This window comes from Lycorma delicatula, chromosome 1 (genome assembly GCF_047948215.1).
Source record: "Lycorma delicatula isolate Av1 chromosome 1, ASM4794821v1, whole genome shotgun sequence".
Taxonomy (NCBI): domain Eukaryota; kingdom Metazoa; phylum Arthropoda; class Insecta; order Hemiptera; family Fulgoridae; genus Lycorma; species Lycorma delicatula.
The window spans coordinates 201825886-201851167 of NC_134455.1; the positions used below are offsets into that span (position 1 = coordinate 201825886).

At 32.3% G+C, this 25282-nt stretch overlaps 1 protein-coding gene across 1 annotated transcript in view; it reads right to left on the reverse strand.

Annotated features, from left to right (window-relative positions):
- Fur2 (furin-like protease 2) overlaps positions 1–25282 on the reverse strand; it is a 605551-nt gene that overhangs the window by 100999 nt on the left and 479270 nt on the right. Inside the window, exon 4 of the mRNA XM_075370714.1 lies at positions 13470–13629. Within this exon, the coding sequence (XP_075226829.1) occupies positions 13470–13629 (160 nt within the window). The remainder of the gene's footprint in view (positions 1–13469; positions 13630–25282) is intronic.

Genomic DNA, 25282 nt, shown 5'->3' on the forward strand with positions numbered 1-25282 from the left:
TATTCATGTTCATAGAATCACGAATCACCATTGTTGTATATGGGGATTAGAAAATCCACATGAATTGTGGAATTTGTCTGCAACCATCTTAAAATGAACGTCTGGTATGGTACCATACATAATCAAATTTTTTGGCCATTTTTTTTTTTTTAACTGCTATGAGTAGGCAATTATGGGCATAGTATGTATTTGGACATGTTAGAGCACTTAGTGTTTCCACACATTGGAAATATGAAGGGCCTGATTTTCCAATAGGATGGAGCCCCTCCAGATCATGCAGAAGTTCTACGGACTGCTCTCAATGACAGATTTCCAGAACACTACATAGGCAGTGATTTCCCATCTTTTGGCCACCATGAAGTCCCAATTTGACATTGTTGAAATTTTTCTTTTGAGACTACATAAAAGATGCATACAAAGAAAAAGACCAATCACTTGACCACCCGCATCAAAGAATAACAAAGCTGTGGAAGCAATTCCTGCAGGGAAGTAAATAGTGCTCATACTGAGTTACATTAAGAGGTAAAAAAGCTTCCACGTAATAAAACATATACATTTGTAATTCTAATTGTAATAGAATAAATTTAATTTAAAATCACAGTTTTTTTTTATATATCTGGTATTGCATAACCCTGAAGATGAGGTTAAGAATAAACAGGACATAACCAAAGAGCAGAAAATTACTTTACAGGTGAAGTATTTATTAATACGGCAACTTGATTTTTCAGCTAAAAGTGAAGTGAGATCCTACAAAATATTTTTAAAAATAAAAGTAAAAATTTAATGAAAATTGTTAGTTTTACAGTGCAATTCTTCATAATGCTGTTTAACAATTAAATCAATAAAAGAGATGTATTACTCTTATCAAATTTATGCATTTTATAAGATCTTATGTCGCATGTATTGCCAACTTTATGTAATTTTTATTCAAAATAGATAAGATTGCCAAGGGCTGGAAAGTAATAGTGTATATAAATTTTTATTTCTTTTTTAGTTAAGCAAATGTTTTATATACTATTCAGACCTTCAATATGCTAAAATTGTTTGTTTCAGTATAACCTCCATATAGGTACAGCTGTAAAAATGAAAGATCATTAACTATTATCATTTTATATGTCAGTGCCCTTGAAAGAAAATGAAGGAATGGAATAGTAACACCTACTACATTACATTCTGGTTTTTGTTTAATAATAATTGGTTGGATAGTTTTTGAGGTATACATATATAATTTTATTCTAGGGACTTGAAGCTTGAATACTCTACTTTTTGACAATATACTTCAGATTTCAAAAATCATCAAATTAAAAAAAAAATCACTGAGAAGAAAAGTTTTAAAAATCTGAAAGTTTTTCTTTGAGTGCATGGGGGAAATGAAATTTTTTCAGTAAACTGCATTAAAATCATTTAAAAGCTTATGATTTAACTTTAATTTCTTTTTTGTATGTCTCTATGATTTTTCTGAACTGCAATATTCCATTTTAAAGAGGTAAGGCCACTTTTATCTTTAATACTGCATATCTCTCGATCTAAGCAACGTATTGATAAAAATAAATGTGGAAATTGAAGAGTTTTGATCTTGCTGATCTAGCTTTAATGATAAATTGTGATTCTAGCTTTAATGTAGCGTTGCAGGTTTTGGTTTTCGTTCATTTTGTGTTGAGGTTTTAAGATTGAGATGGCAGCAACATATATCACCCACTCTTAGGTTAACCCAAGATCATTTAGTTTTGTTTAGTTTATGAATCATATAGTATTTCTCAAACGTGTATTAAAATGATTAAATCATCAATGCTTAAGTAAATTTTTATTTGACTTTATGTTTGTATGAGTAAAACAACGCGATTTGTCCAATCCTGAATGAACTGACGGGATTATCGGTGCTTGTTCTAACTTGCTCAGTATGAATTCTATCACATGTGGTAAACAAGTAATTGCATGTTTATTCCTGTTGGTGCATGTTGCATTTAAAACCTACATAAAGGCAGTAATTGTTTCTTTTATTTTCATTAGCAGGGTTTTTTAAAGTCATTCTTTTACTCATGTATTTGTGAAGTCAAAACCTTGTCAGAGGCAAAAAAGAAGGAATGGCAGTACAGTGCGGAATATATTAAGTACAGATTTATCGAAAATCCCAAAAATCCATCATAGCCAATGTCCCTTATTTGTCCAAAACCTTTTCAAATGAAGCGATGAAGCCTTCCAGGCTACAAGGTCATTTTAATAAAATCCACTCAGATAAGGCAAAGATGTGGCCTATTTTCAAGATCTGGAAAAGAAATACGTAGCTCAGCCAACTATATCAAAACTTTTTTCAGCGGCCTCTAAGCAAGATGACGACAGACTTCGAGCTTCGTACAATATCTGATTGTTAATTGCTAAAACAGGCAAACTATACTACTGGGGAAGATTTAATTTTACCGGCAGTAAAAGAAGTAATAACCACTGTGCTCCATAAACCAGCAGCAGATATTATCCAAATAATTCCTTTGAGCAATAGTTCTGTGGAAAGATGAATTGATGAGATGGCTGAAAATCATTATACAATCATCTTAAGACTTGCCAATTTTCAATTCAGTTGGATAAGCAAAGGAAAAACCATATATAATACACTGGAAACATTTTGTAATGAAAAGGGAATTCTTTTGAAGAATATTATGTCAATTGCTTTTGATGGCGCTCCAGCTATGACAGGGCATCACAAAGGCTTCACAGTGTACTTAAAAAATAAAGTTCCATATGTGCTTGCTGTACATTGTGTCATTCATCAACAACTAAATGTTGGCGATGTAAAAATGAATATACTCAAAAATATTACATTTATGAATTTAAAGAAAAACATAAAATGATTAATTAACAGATAGTAATATAATTTGTTTCATATAATTATAGAATTACAGAATTGTACCAACTGATGATGTGGGATCCTGCAAAAGTTAACTATTGATAATTTTTTAGATTTTTCTATTACTGTGTTCGGTGTTTGTTTTTAAAATTATTATTTTAAGATTAATTGGCATAGTGGTAAGTATGTTAATGAAATATATGAATTTTCAGAAAAAAAATATGCGTATATATGAAAAGAAAACTATTACTAATGTTACGGTTACTATAATATTGTTTAATTAATCACTAACAGTATAACCTGATAATGTAATTATAAATCTGAAGAAGATAACAGTAGTAGTGTGCATTACTGAGGGAGAAATGAATAAGCTGCTCTAGATCTAGCACACCTTACGGCTTCCGTTTGTAGGGGGGCCAAATTTTTAGAGCGAGCGGATTAGAAGCCCGGGATCATGCAGGAGCCTAAATTCGAAGAGCACTCGACGAAATCATACGACTGGTCATCAATTCATGTTCAAATTACTGATCACAGTTTCTGCTATCACGGGCAGATGTCAGTCGACAGTGGCATAGAGATCAGAAACCTTCCTCTGTCAGACGACTTATGTCACGTAGGAGTGGCGGCTTTCATCCTTCAGCACAAAAGGGAATGTACTTTCGAATGCAGGTAATTAATATGTGGTTTTATGAAATGACATAAGCTCACAGCAATACGTGAGTAGCAGGTAGATAGACTGTTGCCGACCAAGATAAGATGGCATATGACTATGTGTGCCGGGTTCGATCACAAAATCGAATTCAATGCACTAAAGGAAAGATTATTATAGTAACATAATCAGGACTTAGCGGACAACACACAATCTGGAAGATCCTTTTTTTAATACGTATCAATCAGTTTTTGATTCCATATACCGTACTAACGTTGGGAAATTGTTAGACATCCCATCGCTATTAGATGATTGTCGCCGATAACTCAAAACTTGTCTACAATCGTAAGATTGTAAACAAAAAAACAGGGCATTTCTATAATATAAAAAGTCGTAATTAACAAAAATTTAAAGTAGAACCAAACTTCAGGACAGTTTTTAAGATTAACCTTTCCTGGTAATGCGTATATTTGTTGTGCTTATGTAAATTTATGGAACGGGAAATATAAAATAAGCTACAATACTCTAATTACTGCCAGTGCCGATGTCCAACACTTTAGTAAAAGCAAGCAGTTAGTCTAGCAGTTAATAACATTGATTTATAACAAGACCGTTATTCATATCGATAACGTTTAATAACAATAATAATCCCCGTACAAACGAGCAATCCATAAGTACAGAACTCCACAATCCCTGATGTTAAATGATTCGCATCATGCAATCGTTACTATAACCATCTCTCCCTATCGTTCGCTGTCACATGCAATCTCTCCCGGTCTACCACCCACCTCTGTCCATACTGTACACGACACTCCCGACCAAGTATCTATAACACGCTCTCCAGCCCGACTCAATTTGATTTCCATGATCCATTGTCACAGCACGGTCGAATCGCAAACTACTATAAGCGTTAATTTTGATTCGGTCGTATTTAATGCGATGCAATCCAATGGTTTAATAACATCCAGCTTACACTACATTTCAAATACATGATGCACGGCACAGACTTTGTTTATGTAAATGTGAATATATAACGTTCGATTAATATCACCTAAAATGAGAGATACATAAACAGTCACCTATTTACAACGGAAGGTTCAACATTCCAAAATATAGTTAATAAAGTTAGATACCTATTTACAATAGATATATTTATGTATCTCTTCGGGATATATATACAGAGTGATTCCAAATTGCACAGCAATCTCTCGGGATCTGATTCTATAGCTAAAAATAAGAAAAAAAAATCACGTAAACATAGGTCAGAAAATAGTTTCTTAGCGAGTTTCGGCTCGCGAAACATTTAGCCCTGTTTTCTGCTCTCTCTCTGTGAAATTAAACCGTACTTTGCGGTATAAATGGAGGGCAAATTTGGTGCTTTCTTATGGTTACGTAATAAAACACACTTTTATCGGAAAATACATTTTTTTAGGTATGGAATAAAATAATTTTGTTGGTTTGCCAAAAAATAAATAAAAATTTCTAGTTAACTTTGTAGCGAATTTAAGTGTTAGAAAATTGATATAAATAACGTCTATTAAAATTAAACGCAAATTTGAGATTTTCAACTTTAATAAAAGGCAAAACACACAAACTGGATCAGAAAAGTGATACGATTTTAAACAGAATAATTTACACACAAATGCTAAAATTATAAAAGTAAATTTGAAAGACATCCTTCTAAAACATATTATTAAAAATTGTTATTTCTTCATAGGTTGACAATAACAACTGATCAACAATTAAGTTTAGTGTCTAGCATTTAAATATTCATTTGGGCGGTGTTTGTGTAGTTATTCTTCGGTCAGTCAATCACAATGGGTGATACCACAATTTTTTTTTTTAATCTGGAGAGTTCACGGACATGTTGTTAATTATGATAAAGTAAATAAAAATGGATATGCTGCTGTCATAAATGCCGGGAAAATACTCAGATCAAACAGTACCGAATCGTGAAACATTTGAGGCTTTGGAAAGGCGAATTTGAGAGAAACACGTATGCTTAAACCACAACGATTCGGTGCTGGCCATGAACATTTCATTAGAAATGATAACGATGAAAAAGCAATATTGAATGCGGTACAAGTATCTCCCACCTCAAGCTCCGGAAGGTTGTCACATCGCTTTCATGCTTCGCAATAAAGCGTGTGGAGAATGTACGGGAGCAATAATTACACCCATTCAATACAACACATGTACAAGAGTTACCACCTGATTTTGATAAACAGATGAAATTCTGTCGATGGTTAATTAGAAAATCTGAACAACATCCCGATTTTCCAACTAATATTCTTACTGATGAATCCTGTTTTACAAAAATTATCGGAACACTTATACCTGGGCAGAAGAAAATCCCCATGAGACTGCTACAAATCATTTCCAACGCACGTTTTTTTTATAATGTGTGGTGTGGTCTTCTTGGTGATAATTTCATAAGATTTTTTTTTCTTACCGCCAAGGCTCAATGGACTGTGATACTTGCATTTTTTGCAAACAAATCTGATGGATCTCTTGGAACATATTCCGCTTGCGGATAGAGTGCAGGTGTGGTTTTTCAATGATGGCGCACCTGCTCACTACTGTCGTGATGTGATGATTCATTCAAATAAAACATTTAGTAAGCAATGGATTGGTCGAAACGGACCATTAAAATGGCCACTTCCCGATCTCACGCCAGCGGACCTTTTCCTTTGGGGTTGGATAAATTGTTAGTTTATTCCTCTTGTACTGTCACACAAGAAGAATTGAGACATCGTATAATAGAAGGTGGAGCTACAATGAGGAGTAATAATGATGCTATTAAACGTGCCCGGCCAGCGTGGATTTCCCGAGCTGAACCATGCACTGGACAGAATGGCGGGCACATTGAGCAACTGCTTTGAAGAAATGTTTGCAGCTTTATCAAGTAATCACTTTGATATTTAATCATCTTTAGAAAAAAAAGTATGTGATTTTTATTTTTTCAAATCTAATTTTTATTAATTTTTTTTCTGTTATTAATAAGTTTTCTATGTGTTTTCATTTACATTATGTTGTTCAAAAATTGACGAAAATTGTTCTGTTTAAAATCGTATATTTTTCCAGTCCAGTTTGTGCTTTTTGTTTTTTTATTAAAGTTGAATTTCTCAAGTTTGTACTTAATTTTAATACATGTTATTTAGATCAATTTTATAAGAATTAAATTCCCTACAAAGTTAACTAGAAATCTTTATTTGTTTATTGATAAATTTACAAAATTATTTTATTCCAAACCTAAAAAAATGCATTTTCTGATACAACGATTTCGTGTTTTATCCCGTTTTTCTTAAAAACTGTGCGAGATAGAGGTTTGAGACCACTTTAATTCAATTTCTTAGATCAAAAACCATAAGGAAGCACTAAATTTACTTCTCAATTTGACCCCAAGAATTTTAATAAGGTTTTTTTGAGGGAGCAGAAGACAAGGCTAAATGTTTCGCGAGCCGCATTTCGCTAACGTAACAGTTTTCTGACCTATGTTAATAAGAACATTTTTCTTATTTTTGGCTGCAGAGTCATCTCCCAAGAGATTGCCGTATACTTTGGAAAGAATCACCCTCTCTCTCTCTCTCTATCTGTCTCTCTCACTCTCTCTAAATCTCTCTTTCACTCTCTCAAGAGAAAATATATATAATAAAAACTAGAGATAATATAACTAATGAACAAATTAAGTTTAAACATGACGGCTACATCAGGATCAGGCTACGATGATTTAATCGTCGACTGAAGTGGTAAACATACTAATACATTTTTAATTTTTTAAGTTTGTTCTTAATCTGATATTTCATATATACATTCATATGTTCTGATGAAGCTGAGATCTTTTCGAAAGCGCTAAACGTTAAGAAAAAAAAGAAAAATAATAAGCAGTAAATAAATGATAAATTATTATTAATGAAAACAATTGTATTCTGCCGCTAGAATTCTAAGGTCCTCTTTATTAATAAAAAATGTATAAATCTTATTACCTAAATATAACAGAAAAGTATTACGTAAGAATAAATAATGTTGCAGGATACTTTCAGATACATTATTTTTAAACACATTTTTGGTTTACTCTAAGGCAGAACCAAGAATTTTATTTAGAGAGCATAAGGCTATTCCATTTTAACACAGGTAGGATCTTTTGAGCTAGCATTCAAAGTTAGAGAGAAATTACAGTATCATTCACGACTCAGTATAAATGTTACGGTATCCGCAATGTCCAACATAACGTTAAACTAATGTTATCTTTTTATTATTTGTTATTACTGAAAGCTAATGTTAGTTTTTCGAATTTTGAACTATATATTCTACAGGTTTTCATTGATACTTATACCATTTTTAATTACCCACTTTTGAATTCCTAAAAGTTAAAAAAGAGTTTCTAAATATTGAAATGAAATCGTATAAATATTCAAAGCTAAGATATAATAACAACTTGGGATAAAATGGTCATCTCAATTCCTCCCCGAGGGAGAAGAAAACCCGCCTTGTGACACCGTCGACTGCCACTACGCCCTCTCCGTTCGTAGCCGTTAGAGCCTTAATCGGAGAACATCATCTTTCCTTCAAACTGATCACATTCCGACTGATCATATCAGTCAGCCACGATGAGATGCCACTGATCTAAATGCCTCGATAGACACTGACATCAGTAAATTCCGCCCTAGTCAAAATTTACCTACTTAGGAGACATCAGACACCTAATTCTATCACGTAGTCCTCAGGAACTGCTAGAACTAACTCCTACCCGCGAAAGAACAAAGACCCCGCGGATAAAATGGTCATCCCAATCGTCGTAGGGGAAAACGACCACCTTCTGATGATTCCGGTCGCCACCCTCCCCGTTCCAAAACATGATGAAAGGATAAAATGGTCATCCCAATCCCGTAGGAGAAGACACCCGCCTTGTGACGCTTCCGGTCGCCGTCAACGTTGCTTGCCCTGATGGGCTTTAACGGAGTCGTCTACCGCCCTCTGACTTTGTACATCTCATAGTAATAAGCCTGGCCTCGTTGTGGGATGCTACCGATGCATATGCCTCGGTAGACATTTACGTCAGTGATTTATGAACTCAGCTTTTACCTTTGCTGTAGGCCTCGTTCGGACATCTTGAATGTCCTACTTCGTTTCCCTCTGAACTATCTAACCGAGTTCGCGGAAGCACAAACTCCGCGCCTAGTTCTACTTTTGTTGAGCCAATTCTGTGAATGTTTCGAGATTCGAAGCACGTTTAAACACATCATATCACCAAAGAAGTTGTTCGCGGTTGTTGTTTGACGGACTTCCGCCTCAGTAATTTCTGAAGAAAAATTCTCAGAGCGAAAACCTACAACTTTCCTGCGGAGACGTCGATGATACGAGGTCTCACCAACCTCGGTATCATCTGGAAGCAGATCGTCCATCAGATGAGCGAGGACGCGATATCTTATAGATAAAGATCATGTCCTTACTCATCCAACAACTCCATCCTGGATCGAGAGAGCCGACAGAAGAATGTCTTTAATGACATTCTTCTAATGACATTGGTCTAATGACCAAGTACTCTATAGACAACACCCCATGGATCTTTATTTCTCTGCTCTTGTACAAAGAGCGCCAGGAATCACGTTTAGAAGACCTATGAAGACCTTATGAAAATACTCGGTCCTCTTCCGACGATAACCCGCAACCAAGACTACACGCCGATCAGGATCACCTTCATGCTGTGCGGCTCTCCTGAGCCGGCCCACAGTCCGCTTCATTGCGATGAAGTCCCGAGTCCACCATTCAGCTACTCTCTCCCAACTCGTGCTTCTGGGAATAGACTGCTCAGCGGCTTCAACTATCGCAGAATAGTAACTTAACTTTTTGAGCCAAAAAGTTAAGCTTGATTTTTTGATAAGTTTAATCTCTTAAACTTCTTCTTCTTTAATCTCTTATCTAGTCATGTAGCTCACCTTATGATATAAGATGTGGCTCAGTGGATTCAAAGACTGAATCGTGAATCTCTTCTTTTATACTGCCCACTTATTCATCACTGTTTTCACAAGAAAGGTTTTCAGGAACTTCGGGAATCGGAATGAATTCACTATGATGTGTAGGCCTGAGTGCAAATGGCGAGGAAGGATACAGTATAGTGTCTTTAGACTACTTAGAAAGTCCAAACGCATTAGTTAAACAACAACTAATAAAGTGATCTTTTGGTTCATGCCAAACCATATGGCAAGGCCTTTCATCTACCTTTTAGCCATTCTCTTAAGTCGACCTCAAAGTTACTTCATATTATATGAGGTCTTCATGTCTTATTCTGATCACCGATTTTGCAGTTAAAGTACAATTTATATGCTCTTTTTATGAAAAGTACAATGTTTTTTTAATTGATATTATAGTGAACTCACCACACACATAACAAAAATTGTCCGAATCGTATATACACTTACAAGGCATTATGAGACTTCATTGTTCACTCATTTAATACAGTTATCAGGTTGACTGAAGAGATTATACTATTAAACTCAGGAGGCTAACAAAGCCAACAAGCTATATATTGTTTTTAATTGTACATGATGAATTTTTCAAAAAATACGTATATACGTAGGGTGATGGAAAAATTCTAAACTTAGATTCGTTTTCAGCATTAATAATTTGTTTACATCAAAAATTATTTTAAATATCAGGAAAAGATTTTTGAAAGTATATGTTTGGAGTGTCGCTTTATGTGGAAGTGAAACTTGGGCAATCGGAGTATCGGAGGAGAAAAGATTAGAAGCTTTTGAAATGTGGTGCTATAGGAGAATGTTAAAAATCAGATGGGTGGATAAAGTGACAAATGAAGAGGTATTGCGGTAAATAGATGAAGAAAGAAGCATTTGGAAAAAATATAGTTAAAAGAAGAGACAGACTTATATGCCACATACTAAGGCATACTGGAATAGTCGCTTTAATATTGGAAGCACAGGTAGAAGGAAAAAATTGTGTAGGCAGGCCACGTTTGGAATATGTAAAACCAACTGTTAGGGATGTAGGATGTAGAGGGTATACTGAAATGAAACGACTAGCACTAGATAGGGAATCTTGGAGAGCTGCATCAAACCAGTCAAATGACTGAAGACAAAAAAAAATCGATTGGTTTAAGGTATCACATACTAAGAAAAAAAAAAAACAATTGTGTTTATCAATGTAATTAACTTACTTTGCATCGGTCAATATTTGGACCTAAATAATGAATTAAAGCATCTCTAGGTTTAACCTCTTATTTTTTCATCATTATTCTGGTAAATTTTGGACAGTAATTAGTAAAATTGTCAAATACTACGTAGATATAATTGAATGACAGATTGAACAGAGCTATTACAGTTAGATACAGTTTATACGGACAAATAAATGCAGGTAAACAGTGAATCTTATTAATATAATTTCTAGGCAGTACATTAATATATTATCTAGGCAGTAAAATCGTGTATGTAAGTGGACAAAAGGATTTAAAGCGTTTCTGCGGATAAAAATAATGTGAATTAAGATGTAATAACGCATTAAATAAAGTCTACCGATAAAGAAATTTTCCATGAACTTAATCAAAGGACAGTTAGTTATATTTATCGAAAAATTTAAAAACCTACAACGCAGATGAAATAACATTGATCTCAAATGAATCTAGCAATTAAACATCCAACGGCGATAAAAAGATTATCGCCGTAAAGAGTACCGTAGAATCTCTTATCACTATACTGATCATATCGCTCAAATGATATTCAAGCTAATAAAAATTCATTTTGTTTTCCTGTACAGAATACATATCACATTTTGCAATTAAAAATAAATGTAATGAATTTATCTGTTATCAACTAAAATAGTAAACAAATATAATTAATTGAACGCCAATTTATTTCAACTTTTAAGAAAATTATTATTTTTAATAATTACTTTCGTCTAATTTAAAAATTATTTATGAATGTTATCTGATAGATAACATTCATAAACAGAGAAAATACTCTATCAGACTACTTCTTTGTCTGATAGAGACAACAATTAAAATATTTAGTTTTATGTAACGATTAATAATTAATTACGTTTTCCTGTTAAAGAATTACCATTTCTTCAAACCAATCACGATAATGAAAGTATTTTCACCAACATAAGTGGAATAATATTACTTTTACAAAATTAAGTAAAGGTTCATGGGAATGAAATATTTTTCCACGAAAAAATAATAACATTTTGGTACGTCGAGGTTTCTACGCACCTATTTTTCTGTATTGAAACGAATAATCTAATCTACATCTAGGAATCGTCGAATCAATATAATCAAATAACAAAACCCCTTGTTAGCATTTTGTCAAAAAAAAAAAAACAAAAAACTAATAACTGTGGAAAATAATAATTTACCGATTACACTAATAGGCTACTAAAGTAATCTTTTTAATTTTCAGTGATCAGATGAAAGTTTTTTCACAATCGATTAAGTAAACTTAATTTTTGTCTGAGGTCAAGTTTAAACGCAATTCCCATTTTACCACACTTAAAGGAACATCACTTTTAAACGAATTTCACTTTTCTTTGGTTTAAGCGGATGGAATTCAATAGATTTTTAAAGCAGAATTCCTTTACTACTAACCAGCCGTAAGAGTTAACAGATACTCGTCAAGTGGAAAATTAACTACACGGATTCTTTCACTAATAGAAACTCATTACGTTGGACTTTACTCTGATTTATATCAATAACAGCAAGAAATCCTGCTTGAACTGTACTATTCTGAGCAACTTCACTTTATAAAAAAGCTTTATTCCCAAGGTCACAACCACCCTTAATTTCGGTCAACAACTTATGTTGACATTCCTTTGCCGGTCAACGTTGTTATAACTCTTTCTTCCTCTCCCACTTTATTTCCATTATTCAAGAGTTTCTCTGTTCTTTTTAAACGCATCGGCTTTATTTTTATATTAATCCTGATCCGAACATATCCGAAGATATTTTTGAGCAATCGGTAATACAGTAACACGGACAAGAATTATCCTGCAACCTAGACTTAGAGGACCAAGTAGGTCCCTTCTGTCGGTGTTACTAAATTTACCATATATTAGCAGACAGTCTTCGATTTAGGTGCAGAAACTCGTCTTATCCTCATTCTCTGAAATCTCTTACCACCATCCATCCAGAGGCAACAGTTTTTTTTTTGTTTTTTTTTTTGTTTAAGCGGATACATTTTATTAGATTTTTAAAGCCTTTACTGACACTAGACTACTAGAGGATGTCAGCAATACAATGATCAAAATTGATAATTAATCGTATTAACAATAAATATTTAACTTAACTTCAACAACCTTATGGAAATCGTACATTAACATGGTTAAAAGCCTCTGACATATTTTACAGAAGTTTTAGAGAAAATATTCATGAAAATATACAAGACACTGAATAATAAAGTACAATTTGTGATATGTAATACAGTTCACATAATATCTTATAAAAGGAATTCATATGTAAATACTTAAAAATACTTATTCAATGCTTTTATAATAATTTCATTAACTAGATAACATCAGAAACAATTTCATCAAATCTCTTTTTAAATCCATAAAAAACATAATTACTTGAAAATTTAGAATGACCATACAATCAATTTTGTTCGTTTTAATTGTTTCTCATAATAAAAGAGTTCGATTTAAAAACAAATAAAACGATGAGTTTACGGTTGAAATAATGATTACTTGGGAAAATTGATTTTCAAATAATTCCGCACAAACAAGGTTTCGTAAAACCATTCGAGCAAGAAATAAAAAGAATGAATCATTTTCCATATCGTGAACATTAAAATGAGAGGACGGCAAGCTCAGAGGGATTATCATTTTTAAATCAAAACAGATATGACATGGTATTTATGCGCTTTCTAAAGTCAGGTCAAATTAAATAAATAAGAGAGAAAATAACAACAAATAAAAATGTTATTCGTATAATATTTACATCGGTAATATGAAGTAAATTGCAAAATAACTTACCTCCGATGCTAGCGTTGTAGGCGACTCCAATACCACAATAATTATTAAAAGCGATGGCAGCCACCTCACCGGCACATCTAGTACCGTGTTTGTTGTCTCCATTATCTCTAGGCATCGGATCGTTATCATCGTCATTAATATCCGTGCTGGCATTAATGTCCTAAAAACAAAAATAAAAGTAAATTCATTTAAATGAGAAATAAAGGATCCATACTTACAAGTTATTAGGAAATAATAAGAAGTGTAAAAAAAGTGGTCATAGAACTAAATAGCTATCTATTATTAAATGCGACCGCATTTAATAATCTTTCCGTAGCTCCAACTTCATAGTTTCTTCGTTTGTGTTAGTGCGGTAACTGGACCATCGTAGGTGACCTGAAATGTGAGACAACGATACTCTCAAAAGCGATATAGCTATTTTCACTAATCTTAGAGCCTAATCTTAAGCAAGATTACCAGTAAAAGTGAAAAGTGAAGTGTTTTCTCGTCGCCTACTTTGCTGGGATTAATTTGACCTTGTACTTCACCAACCTGAAAAGGAGACGACCGATATTTTCATTCGGTTCTACACGCCGACTGTCAGAACGTTTAACATTATTAATCTCTAAAAGAGAGTACCTTTAACTCCACTCGCGCGCTTTTCATGATTTACAAAAGTAAGAAAGACTAGGACGGATTCTGTAACGCAGTAATCTTATGTACCGTTTCTCTCGTGAAACAACGCAAATACAAAAGCTGCTCCTACTTAAAAGGAGACTGATACCATTTATATGTTCAGAAAATTTTAATTTACTAAATTTTCTCTCGAAAAAATCCATAGATTTAAAAATGTTTTTGCTTATACTAAAATATAACAGATTACTGTAATTTTAAGAAAAAGGGAAAAGATCGGACATTTTTAATGAGGACGAGAATAGAAAATTAATCGAAGCAATTCAAAACAGGAAAACTGATCGGTGAGGACATATCATGCGAAAAGGTCTACTTTAAACGGTGCTAGAAGGATTTAGTGAAGGCGGAAAAAAGAAATGCCGATAAAGATTAAAACTTACAGTCGGCCAAAACGTAAATGAGAGCAATCAGCAATTCAAAAGTTTCTGAATATAGAAGAGAACGGGGACATTATGAGCAAAAGAAATTTTTTGAAGCTAAGTAACCGTATAATAATGAATACAGTAGCATCTTTGATGACAATTATACAAAGCCTACTGCTTCAATAAGATAATATTTAATTACTTATTTTTCTTCAAGATAAATCAAAGCATTAAGAGAATCTGACTTAGGACTGACACAATTTTCTTTTACTGCAGATAGACCGTAAAAAAACAGAATATTTAAGCTTCAAATTAGTGCATTAAACCTCATTCGATAGGTAGTCACTGGACGTACGATATTACACAAGTTAATGAAGTGTTGAACATCGGCGTAACACAAATCATTAAGAGCATGTCTTCTCGTGCGAAAGGTTGAATTGGTCGGTCAAAGCAAACGACAAATGGTATTTTAATGCAATGTTGATTACGGTCTCCCGGGACTCTGATTACTTTTTCGCCGGTTTTTAAATGTCCTAACGTAGATAAAACAATCCACAAATACAATCGATGGAAGAACAGAGACGCAGCCGCCAAGAGGCATCGATAAAACAATGCTTCTTAGATATCCGGTGACTTCCAGAATACCATCAAAATCTGATCAATCAACGTTAAGTTGAACATACTAATCGTAAATTCTTAAAAATGTGTCGGCTATTCTTTCGTTGCGGTTATAGATCGACGTAGAAAGACATATTTTTCCCATTTTTTACGGGGTAAATATTTTAAGTAATACTTCAAACAAACTCAGTTGAATAAAGAAGACACACAATACGAAAACTATTTTATGAATATTATTAGCGGTTATATTAATAAGTAATGAGTGTTACGCATTAAGAAAACAAAATTGCATAAAATAGACAGTCCCTTATGTATACAGTTTGTGATGAAAAAATCCCTTCCCTCTTTTAATTATGACAACAACAAACTACAAGTCCTTGAATTATATGAAATATAAAATAAAAATATTACAATCATCATCCAAAACTCCCTCTAATAACCTTTATAGTAATATATCTATACATTAAACAACAAGCAACTGAAAACATTTATTTGGTTTTTTTATTGTAGTATACATCCCAACCACCGTAGGGGAAGACACCCACCTTGTGACGATTCCGGTCGCCCCCCCCCCCGTTCAGCCTTGATGGGCTTTAACGGGAGTCTTCTTATAGACCATCAACTGATTACACTTCACAGTAATAAGCCAGGCCTTGGTTGGGATGCCACCGATGTGAATGTCTCGGTAGGCATTCACATTGGTGATTTTTAAACTCAGCTTTTGCCTTCGCTGTAGGCCTCATCCGGACATCTTGCATGTCCTACATCGGTGTCCTCTAAACTAGCTAACCCAGTTCGCGGAAGCACGAACTCCGCGCCTAGTCCTACATTTATTGAGCCGATTTCTGTGAACGTCTCGAGATTCGAGGCAAATTAACTACAACACACCACCAAAATGTTGTTCGCAACAACGAATTTAGTCCTAGTTCCCTTAATGAATCCAATTTTAGTTCAAATCCCAGACTTAGGTTATATATTTCGGAATTCGATCTGGTCTACAAGGAAGAGGCGGATTGATCTCCTACTCCCACTCAGCTCCATCACAGTCCCGCGTGACATTCACTTCTTAATCATCATCGAGATGCCGCTACACCTCACGGCTGCATGGTGTCCCATCCCCTATTGTAGTATACACCTAGTACATCTAACTCATTTATTTTAACGAGGAAATTAAGATGATGAAATAATAGATGAAAAGTCCCAGATCGATCCGAGATCAGCCGATTTTAACTACTACATCGAGCAGCATGTCGTCGGTGTAGTAAGCTTGTAAGGAATTCACTTCTGGTATTCATATACAGTATACTGAGGTAAGTATACAAAGCCACAAAAATACATCAATTCATTTTATAGTGGAAAATAATACACTATAAATAATACTGTTATTTAAACAGTAATATAGAAAATATCGCTTCATCGTTAAGCCACAATTTACATCCGCTAACAGAACTTCACTTTCTGGTACCAGAATATTAAACATTTATAATAACCGAGAGAATACTAAGTACAATAAATAAACAGAAGAGACTTTCTTTTATTATTAGTCTCATGATTGACTTATTATTTTCATGCGTAGAATAAATTAAAATAAGCGGGGTTAAGCGATATAACATAGCAGTTTCAAACAAAAACGTACTATTTGAAACTGATTGATGGGATGAAAAAAACTATAAAATAAGACACAATGATAAACACGTTTGACACAGTCTTTTAGTTTGTTTTGAAATCGTTTATTTTAAATCGTTTTAATAAAACTGACAAAAAAATACCATAATTAATAAATATTATTTTAATAAAGTCGGATCATAAAGTCGGTTAACATATTAACCGACTTTATGATTCATAAGGTTAAAATTTGGGGATTTAAATCTCGTTTATAGAAGACATTTATCCATGTAATATTTTATCTTCAGTTTAGCAGTTCTATATATATTTTATAGTTCAAAATACACATACATAGAAAAGCTAAAATAGTTAATTAATACAAAATTACTGTGATATCTTTGAAAATGAGATATTGATAAAAACGTTGCATTCTATTTGATGAAAAGCTTTTTTATTAAATAGCGGTCAATAACAGGAAACAGGGCTACTGCAGAAGCTTCCGATGCACAGAAATGGAACGTTACTGGAAACGAGGTCAGAATAGTGTAGGAAGTTGAGGTTACAATTTTTTTTATTTGTAATCGAATGGGAGTCAAGTCGGGAAAAGGAGTGTCGTTTTTAGGGGAAGGGTATACGAACCTGAAAAGGATGTGTCTGGGATTAACAGAGTACAATACAAGAAGCACCGCTTCACCGACCAACGTCCACTCCTTCCATTGTATTCTACGAATGTGAGCTTATTGTGCCTTCAGCGTTCACCCACACATTCGCTGGCCGTTTCTCTTTCTTTATAATATCTTAATAATTCTAGTGAAGAGGCAGAAAAATTTGGAAGTGTTTTACTGCTCTGTTGTTCCTATTATTTACGTTTCATCATAAGTTCATTTCTAATTTTCAATAACTGAAAATCATTGTCACTACATCATTTTTTCATCGCTTTCAAAAAATATAAAATTATATAACGAATGTAATTTTCTTTCGGCCAGTTCTCTGGATTAATAATGATTAGGCTTATAGTTTAATGAATATTTGATAATCAGTAAAGGATATTCTAAAGGAAAGTAGTATATTCTGTTTGTTCGTCCGTAAACCCGAATGAATAATGTTTGCAAGCTAGAACCCAGTGAGGAGATATATTAATTCTATAGCGAAAATCTTTATTTGTCTGACATTCTATGCTCTGTAATTCATAATTCTGATGTGAAAACAACCGGCTAATATTCAAACGCTTAGGCGAGGACAGGTTTCATGCAGCTTCTTAGCTCCATGTAGCAGCTGACGTAACGTCGGACGGATAAAACCAGTCTTACGTACGGGATCATACGTACGTATTTCATACGAATAAAATAGATACCGCGAATTTTACAAAAAGATAATTAATGTTTAAACTAATGATATTCGTATTATTAGCATAGAAATAAACAAAAAACCTGAATTCATAAATTCATTTTAAAAAATATTCTATTTTATACCATCGTGTAAATTAACATTCAATGAAACAAAACATGTCACGAATATTACTCGGTTATTTACTTATGTACAAACATAAAATCACCATTAAGCCGTTTTTTTTTCCAGGAATATGTATTACTGCAAAGTCAACAGTGAGATTGTCTGAACGAAAACGAATGAAATAAATAACTAATATTCATGCTGTTTAGGAAGAAACCCTAATTTTGGAAAGAAATATCATTTGCAGCTGAATCAGAAAAAAACGTCAAACTTTTTAAAGCAGAAGAAACTTCTTAGCAAATAAATAATTAACTTTCTGCTATAAATAATTTTGGGAATTAAAATATTGGTAGAACACTCAAAATAAAAAAAACACTACATATCTAAAAAAAATTCCTTAAAATATAAAATTTAGTGTTAAATTTAATTTTTCAGCACGTCAAATCAAAAAAGCAGTTATAATTTTTACGTTGTACCGAAACTATCACATGTACAGGTACCCGCAAGAAAAAGGATTTTTTAGAGTCCAGCTAATATCTTTAACAATTTTATTATTGATAAAGGTTGGTAATTCAGTAAATAATTAATAATAATAATAGTGGTAGTAGAAGTAGTAGTAATAATAAAAATAATAAATAAAATGCAAAAAACATATAATTTAAATTAGTTCAGTACAGGCGTATATTTTATCAATAATTTACCTTTCCTTGTAATTAATCTTCATGATTCCATTTAATTTCCGTTTCCTTCTACAAGGAATCGTATTGCAAAATCATTATAAGGTACGATAAATTAAGTTAACTATATTAGATAATGGAGACGACTTCAAATTGAACAACTATTAAATTGAACCTAATACTAAAGAAATAAGGAAGTTTACAAACTACATGTGAAATACGCTCATAATAAGTCATTTTTAGAAGTATGTCTTTTCAGAAATTATAGTTTTTAATAGAGCCTGAAAAGTTATTTCGCTTAAAAGATAACGTGAATTAAAAAAGAATAAAAAAGAGATAATGTATGTAATTTTATTCCGTCGATAAGAGGATGATTTACCTCATGTGTAGGAGTAATGAGCGTTTGGAACAATGCTTATAATTACACGCGATAAAAAGGTAAATGAAATTCAATTGACCCAATACAAACTACACATAAAACTTTTTAATTTTACTATTTATAATCAGATACATTTGCTTTACTTCTTTTGTTTAGTTCATTTTATTGTTAAGTTCTAATACAACAGATAATTTTTTCTAACAATATTATTTTTGTACTGTTGGAAAGAATGAAAAACAATTAGTTTAAGAATTGCAAAAAGTATTGTTTACATAAATTATTCAATTATGATGATTTATAGCAAATTAGCAAATATAGTTACTATTAATTAGACTAATCTATATTAGTAGATAATTAAGCGATATTGCAGATACAATTTTAAAATTAAATTTAAAGAATTGATTAATTAAAAACCTAGCGAGTGATTTTTCTTATATCCCTTACTTTTTAAGGAATTTTCAATTTATCCCTAACAGCTATATAAAGAAATGATGTTCACAATTTTTGCAGTAATAAAAACTCATCTTATCTTTACTCAAAAATAAAAAAATAGATTTTCCTGTGATTCTAACGTGTTTTTAGTGCAAAAGAAAGGAACTGTCTATTATCCTTCTTCCTCCACGTGAAAGTTACTATTAATTGTCTCGTTTATCTTTGTTGGAATGTTCATAATGTACGATATTTAGTATGTGTTGGATTATTCTCGCATATTTGCATATTCTTCGGCATATACTGTTGCATACTCTGAAAATATAATTGTTATTCACATAATCTTTTGTCAAAAATAACAATTTAACCAAAATAATCTTCTGTACTCGGCTTTTTATCCGGTTGAATTCTTTCTATAGGTAGTTAGTTAAATGATGTTAAGAAATTAAATTTTTGTAAAAATTCCATGTTTTTTAAGTTTTTTGGATGATAAGATTGAATAAACTTATTGGTCGATGAGATTGAATACATTTTCAATGAAAAAATAATGAATTTTTCTAAAATAGACCGACCGAAATAATTCATTTAGAGGGGGGAAGAAATTGTTACCTGGTTTTTTAAAAGTGGAAATAGTAAAGCAGATTATAATAAACGTAAAAAAAATGTGTGAGCGGGGGTGGTGGAGGGTTGATTTGGGGGTTGAAAAGATGTAAAAAATGATATTGCGATTTCCGGCGAAAGTTGATGTTAAAAAATTTGTGGTTATTTAAGACATAGAAAGTTATACTTTCACCAAGTTTCGTCAAAATTAAATTATTTTTGGGGAAATGAAAAATAAAAAACCCAAAAAAAAAGAAAAGATTCTTCGCAATTTTCTCGAAAATTTCGACGTTATGTTAAAAAGTAATATCTACAAAAGTTGTAGATTTTTGCATGATCTACAACTTTATTGGAAAATTTTTTTCAACTTCCCAAATCACCCCTCCACCAACTCCGCTCATGAATTTATTTTTGTACGTTTATTATAAGCTCCTTTACTATTTCCACTTATAAAAGTCCAGGTAACAATTATTATTTTCTCTAAGCGTAAATTGGTTGGACTAAATAAAATGCTAACGATGTCATTAAAAAATATATAATCACTTTCAAAAAAAAAAAAAATCAATATAAACAGTAAAATGGAATAACTAAAGTTCAGAAAAAATACCAATCCCAATATTAAAAATATATCAGTTCAACTTATAAATAAATAATAATTACAATAAATAATAATAAACAGTTGTAACCAAATAATAAACAATAAATAATTTATAATAATAAACAATAATAACCGCGTAATTTTTATTACGACCTTAGAAAGCTCATTAGAAAGAAATAATCATTTATTTAGCTCTACCCGTTTACAAACTAAAATAATTATGTTTTTATATTACGTCTGATATCGTTGACGATCGGGCTACCACAGATGACTAAAGGAACAAAACAGAAAATTAAAATTCAAAACTTAAAGATATAATAAAAAATGTTGTTTATAAAGAAATTCAATGAATAAAGTTATCGTTAGATTATAGATCGTATTGACTGCCGTAGATGGTCAGTCGGACGACATCCCCTTAGTATATATACTTATATCAGCACAGAGAAAAAATAAATATACTTATAGAAATATGATTTTACAGTACGGAAAACTGAAAATTTCAAACACCATAGAATTTTTATTTTTACAGCTACCAGTTTTTAAATCAGTTTAAGTACTTATTTGTTTTTTTTCACGCAAAATATAAACTAAACAATATTCCTTAATTTTAAGACAATTCGTTTAATTATATACAAACATAGATTCTATTCATTAATGAATTCTGATCGGTTTTCTACGAATTTCAGATAGAAAAAAGTAAATAAATAAAACAGATTTTTTTTCTACTGTATGAAGAAATGTTATTTATAACGTAAATAAGAAATATATTTAATAAGTAAATAAAAAAAAGGTTATAGCAAATTCATTCGCTCTGAATAATACATATATCTAATAAAAATTAGGTATATTAAAAATATAAAAATTATGCAAACTTGGCTAACTAAAATATTAAGACTATTTCATTTAATATTAAGTGTTTTAGAGGTTAATCAGGCTTCCGTGAAGGTTTAATATCTATGTCTAGTGTATAAGATAAAAACTAACAGGAATATATACACCCGCCAACCATTTTTGGCAATTCGATTTTAGACAGAAACCCGGCGCTAGGTTACGGACAATTTGCTTTAAGGCGTTTTTTAGCGGCTAGCAATAACAGCGCGTGCGCATTTCATTCCGTAACTGGGTTCGTGCAGTCAACGTCGGTGCTTGTACAGTCAGCACAAGTGAGACGCGAATTGCCGTGAAATTGTGAATATTATAAGTGTGTATTTTATATTATGTATTTTAAAACATAAATGTATTCTATTTATATCAAATTGTAAATATGCCCCCTAAAAATCAGCCGTACTCCATAAAACTCTTCGTAGTGAACCTAGAGAAATAGCGGCAAATGTATATGAGTTTATGAAGAAAGATGCAGACGTCGGAAGATTTGTAATACATGAAACAATGTTCGTGAACGCGTGTCACAATCCACTGTTATCTCAAAACGATCCATAAGTAGAATGATAAACAGTCAAAAAGAAATTGGTGAAAACATAAATAGCTGTTTTTATTACTCCAGGTAAAAAACGCAACGTACCAAAAGGAATAACGGATATTGACGACTTCGACAAGTGCGTAATCAAACGTACAGTACATCATTTTTACATGGAACAAAATATTTTACCCACTTTACAAAATCTTTTACCAATTTTAGGAAAGTCTGTTAATTTTCAAGGAGGGAAAACTAGTTTTAATAAAATTTCGAAAGAACTAGGATTTAACTGGGTAAAAACAAAAGTTTTAATTGAAAAACATGTATAATTAAAACGCATACAATACTTAACACATTTACCACGATACCACCTAGAAAATAGCCTATTATTTACACTGACGAGACTTACATTCATAACAACCACACCGGACCAAAAAACTGGCATGACAATTCACCTGAAGGTTTTACTGCTCCTATATCAAAAGGCCAGAGACCAATTATAATCCACGCAAGGAGTATAAACGGTTTTGTTCCAAATGCATCGTAAACATATAAATCAAATCAGACCACCGGTGACTACGATGATAATATGAATTTTGATGGTTATGAACGGTGGCCAAAGAAAAAGTTAATTCCAAATTTACCACCTAAAAGTGTTGAAATGGATAATGTTTTTTATCGTAACAAAGCTCCTACATTACCGTGTAGAAAAGCTATAATGAAAAAATGGTTGACAAAAGTGAAAATACCATTTTCACAAGACATGTTGAAAAATGAATTGTATGAATCGGTACAACTTTATAAACCGAAGCGTAAAACATTTCAAAGAGATAGGTTGCTGGCAGAAAAAAGGGCACACCGCGCTAAGACTACCACAGTACCACTCTGATCTGAATCCGATTGAATTAATTTAGTCCGACTTAAAATCATGGTTTGGAAGCAGAAATGTTACTTTTAACACTAATCACGTGGGTCATTTATGCGAAGAAAGTTTAGAATATCAAAAGAACAAAAGGAATCGAAGTGTAATCATCTCATAACAGTTGAAAATGATTATATGCAAACAGAAGGCCTGCTAGATAACGAAATTGACAGTGTTTATGTGAATATGCCAGGGGATAGTAATTCTGAACCGATACTACTGATTCGGAGGATGAAAATGAACAAATATCGGGAGTTGACTGATCAACGTAGGCGCTATTCGTTCTATAAAAAAATTGGCTGTCCATAAAATGATCAGTTTTTTAATTACTGTGCACCACCGTTCTGTGTAAATTAAACCGTTAAATTTCATTTATAATTTTACTGTTGTACGATATGTTGTTAAAGCTGTAGCTTTTAAGTGTAGAAATATAAATGTGATGGAGGTTGCCGTAAAAGGTAAGAAATTAAATTTCATTACTTCGTAATTACATAAGTAATTTATTAAAAGGTCTACAAAAAACTATTTTTATTTTCTAGTCAAAGAAATAGCATCATTTTTTTACGTCGCAAGCTATATACAACCCATAGTGAATGCAACTGGAGAAGCTCTTATCAGTAATTGTGACTTTGACTGTACCGTTTGCGTAGCTAAGTTTTTGTCATTGGTGAAAACGCATGATATTCTTGTATTCTGATATTCAGTTCTGGTATTCGTAAAAACAGCATGTTTTTATGTAAACTACACGATCTACTTCTAAAAACATAAATAATTAATGGCGGCGATATTCACAAATACGTCATTAACCCTAGATCCTCAGTTGATTCTAACCTCCAAGAGTTACAAGTTTATTATAATAACATAGAATCACGATGCTAAAGGTGACAAATTAAGATCGATGAAAGTAAGTCTGCATATATAACCTTTACTTTTAGGAGAAAAAAACATTCAACTTTAACAATAAACCGCCTATTTATTCCCCGGCCAGAGGAATTTAAATAATCGGACATTTCGTTAGACGTCTAATTCGGCGAAAGAATAAAATGAAAACAACTTGGAATGAAACCGTATAAAGCTTTCTTTAGAGAACACGATTTTAATACAAAGGAATTATGATAAATCGGTCTGGATGTATGAAAAACATTTTTTCAGTAAAAATGTTTGAGGTATCTCTCTAGTGCCCAAGCAAGCAAACTATTACATCCTAAATCCTAACTATAAAAGAAGAAATTCTCTTTAAAAGTAAGAATATCGGCAGTATTTAGAAACGCACCAAAATCCTTCAGCGATCAATAGAATAGGAAACAATATTCCCAACCTATTTATAACTTGGGAACATTGTCTCCTACCATGCCGGCTTCCGTGGGGCGAGTGATAGCGTCTCGACCTTTCATCCGGAGGTCCCGGGTTCGAATCCCGGTCAGGCATGGCATTTTCACACGCTACAAAAATTGTCATTCATCTCATCCTCTGAAGTTATTTATAACTTACGGCAGAGAAGAATTACTGATTTAATATTGACATTTACTTAAAACTAAGTAGTCGTAATCGTACTTATATACATAACATCGGATCTTAGTGATTAAATATATGTAATAAAGTTCAGCAACGGATACTGTCTTTCACAAAATTAAACATCATTATATTTTTTGAAAGCCTTTATAAATAAAATATACAAAGTTCTTTCTGATAAAGAAAAAGTTATCCTAAAGCTATTAAAAAAAAAAATGTAAAGGTTTTGACATGTTAATAAAAGAAAGTCAATTTTTTTATTATTATTTTACATTGTGATTAAATTATTAAAATAAAAAAAATACAGCAAAAAGAGAGGAAATTGTTAAAAATTCTTAAAAAGATAACAGTTACTAATCGATATAAAAACGACCCAAAGAAAAAACAGAGATTACACGAATACGCGGCAGAAATCAGAAAGCAGTAAAGTATGAACAGTCGTTCATAAATGTTAGTAAATTAAAAAAAATAATAAAATAAACTTAATCACTGCATCATCTAGAAACGGTACGAATAAAAGGTAAGTCGATATATCTTTAAGCGCTTCTGCCTGAGAAATTTTAATAAAAT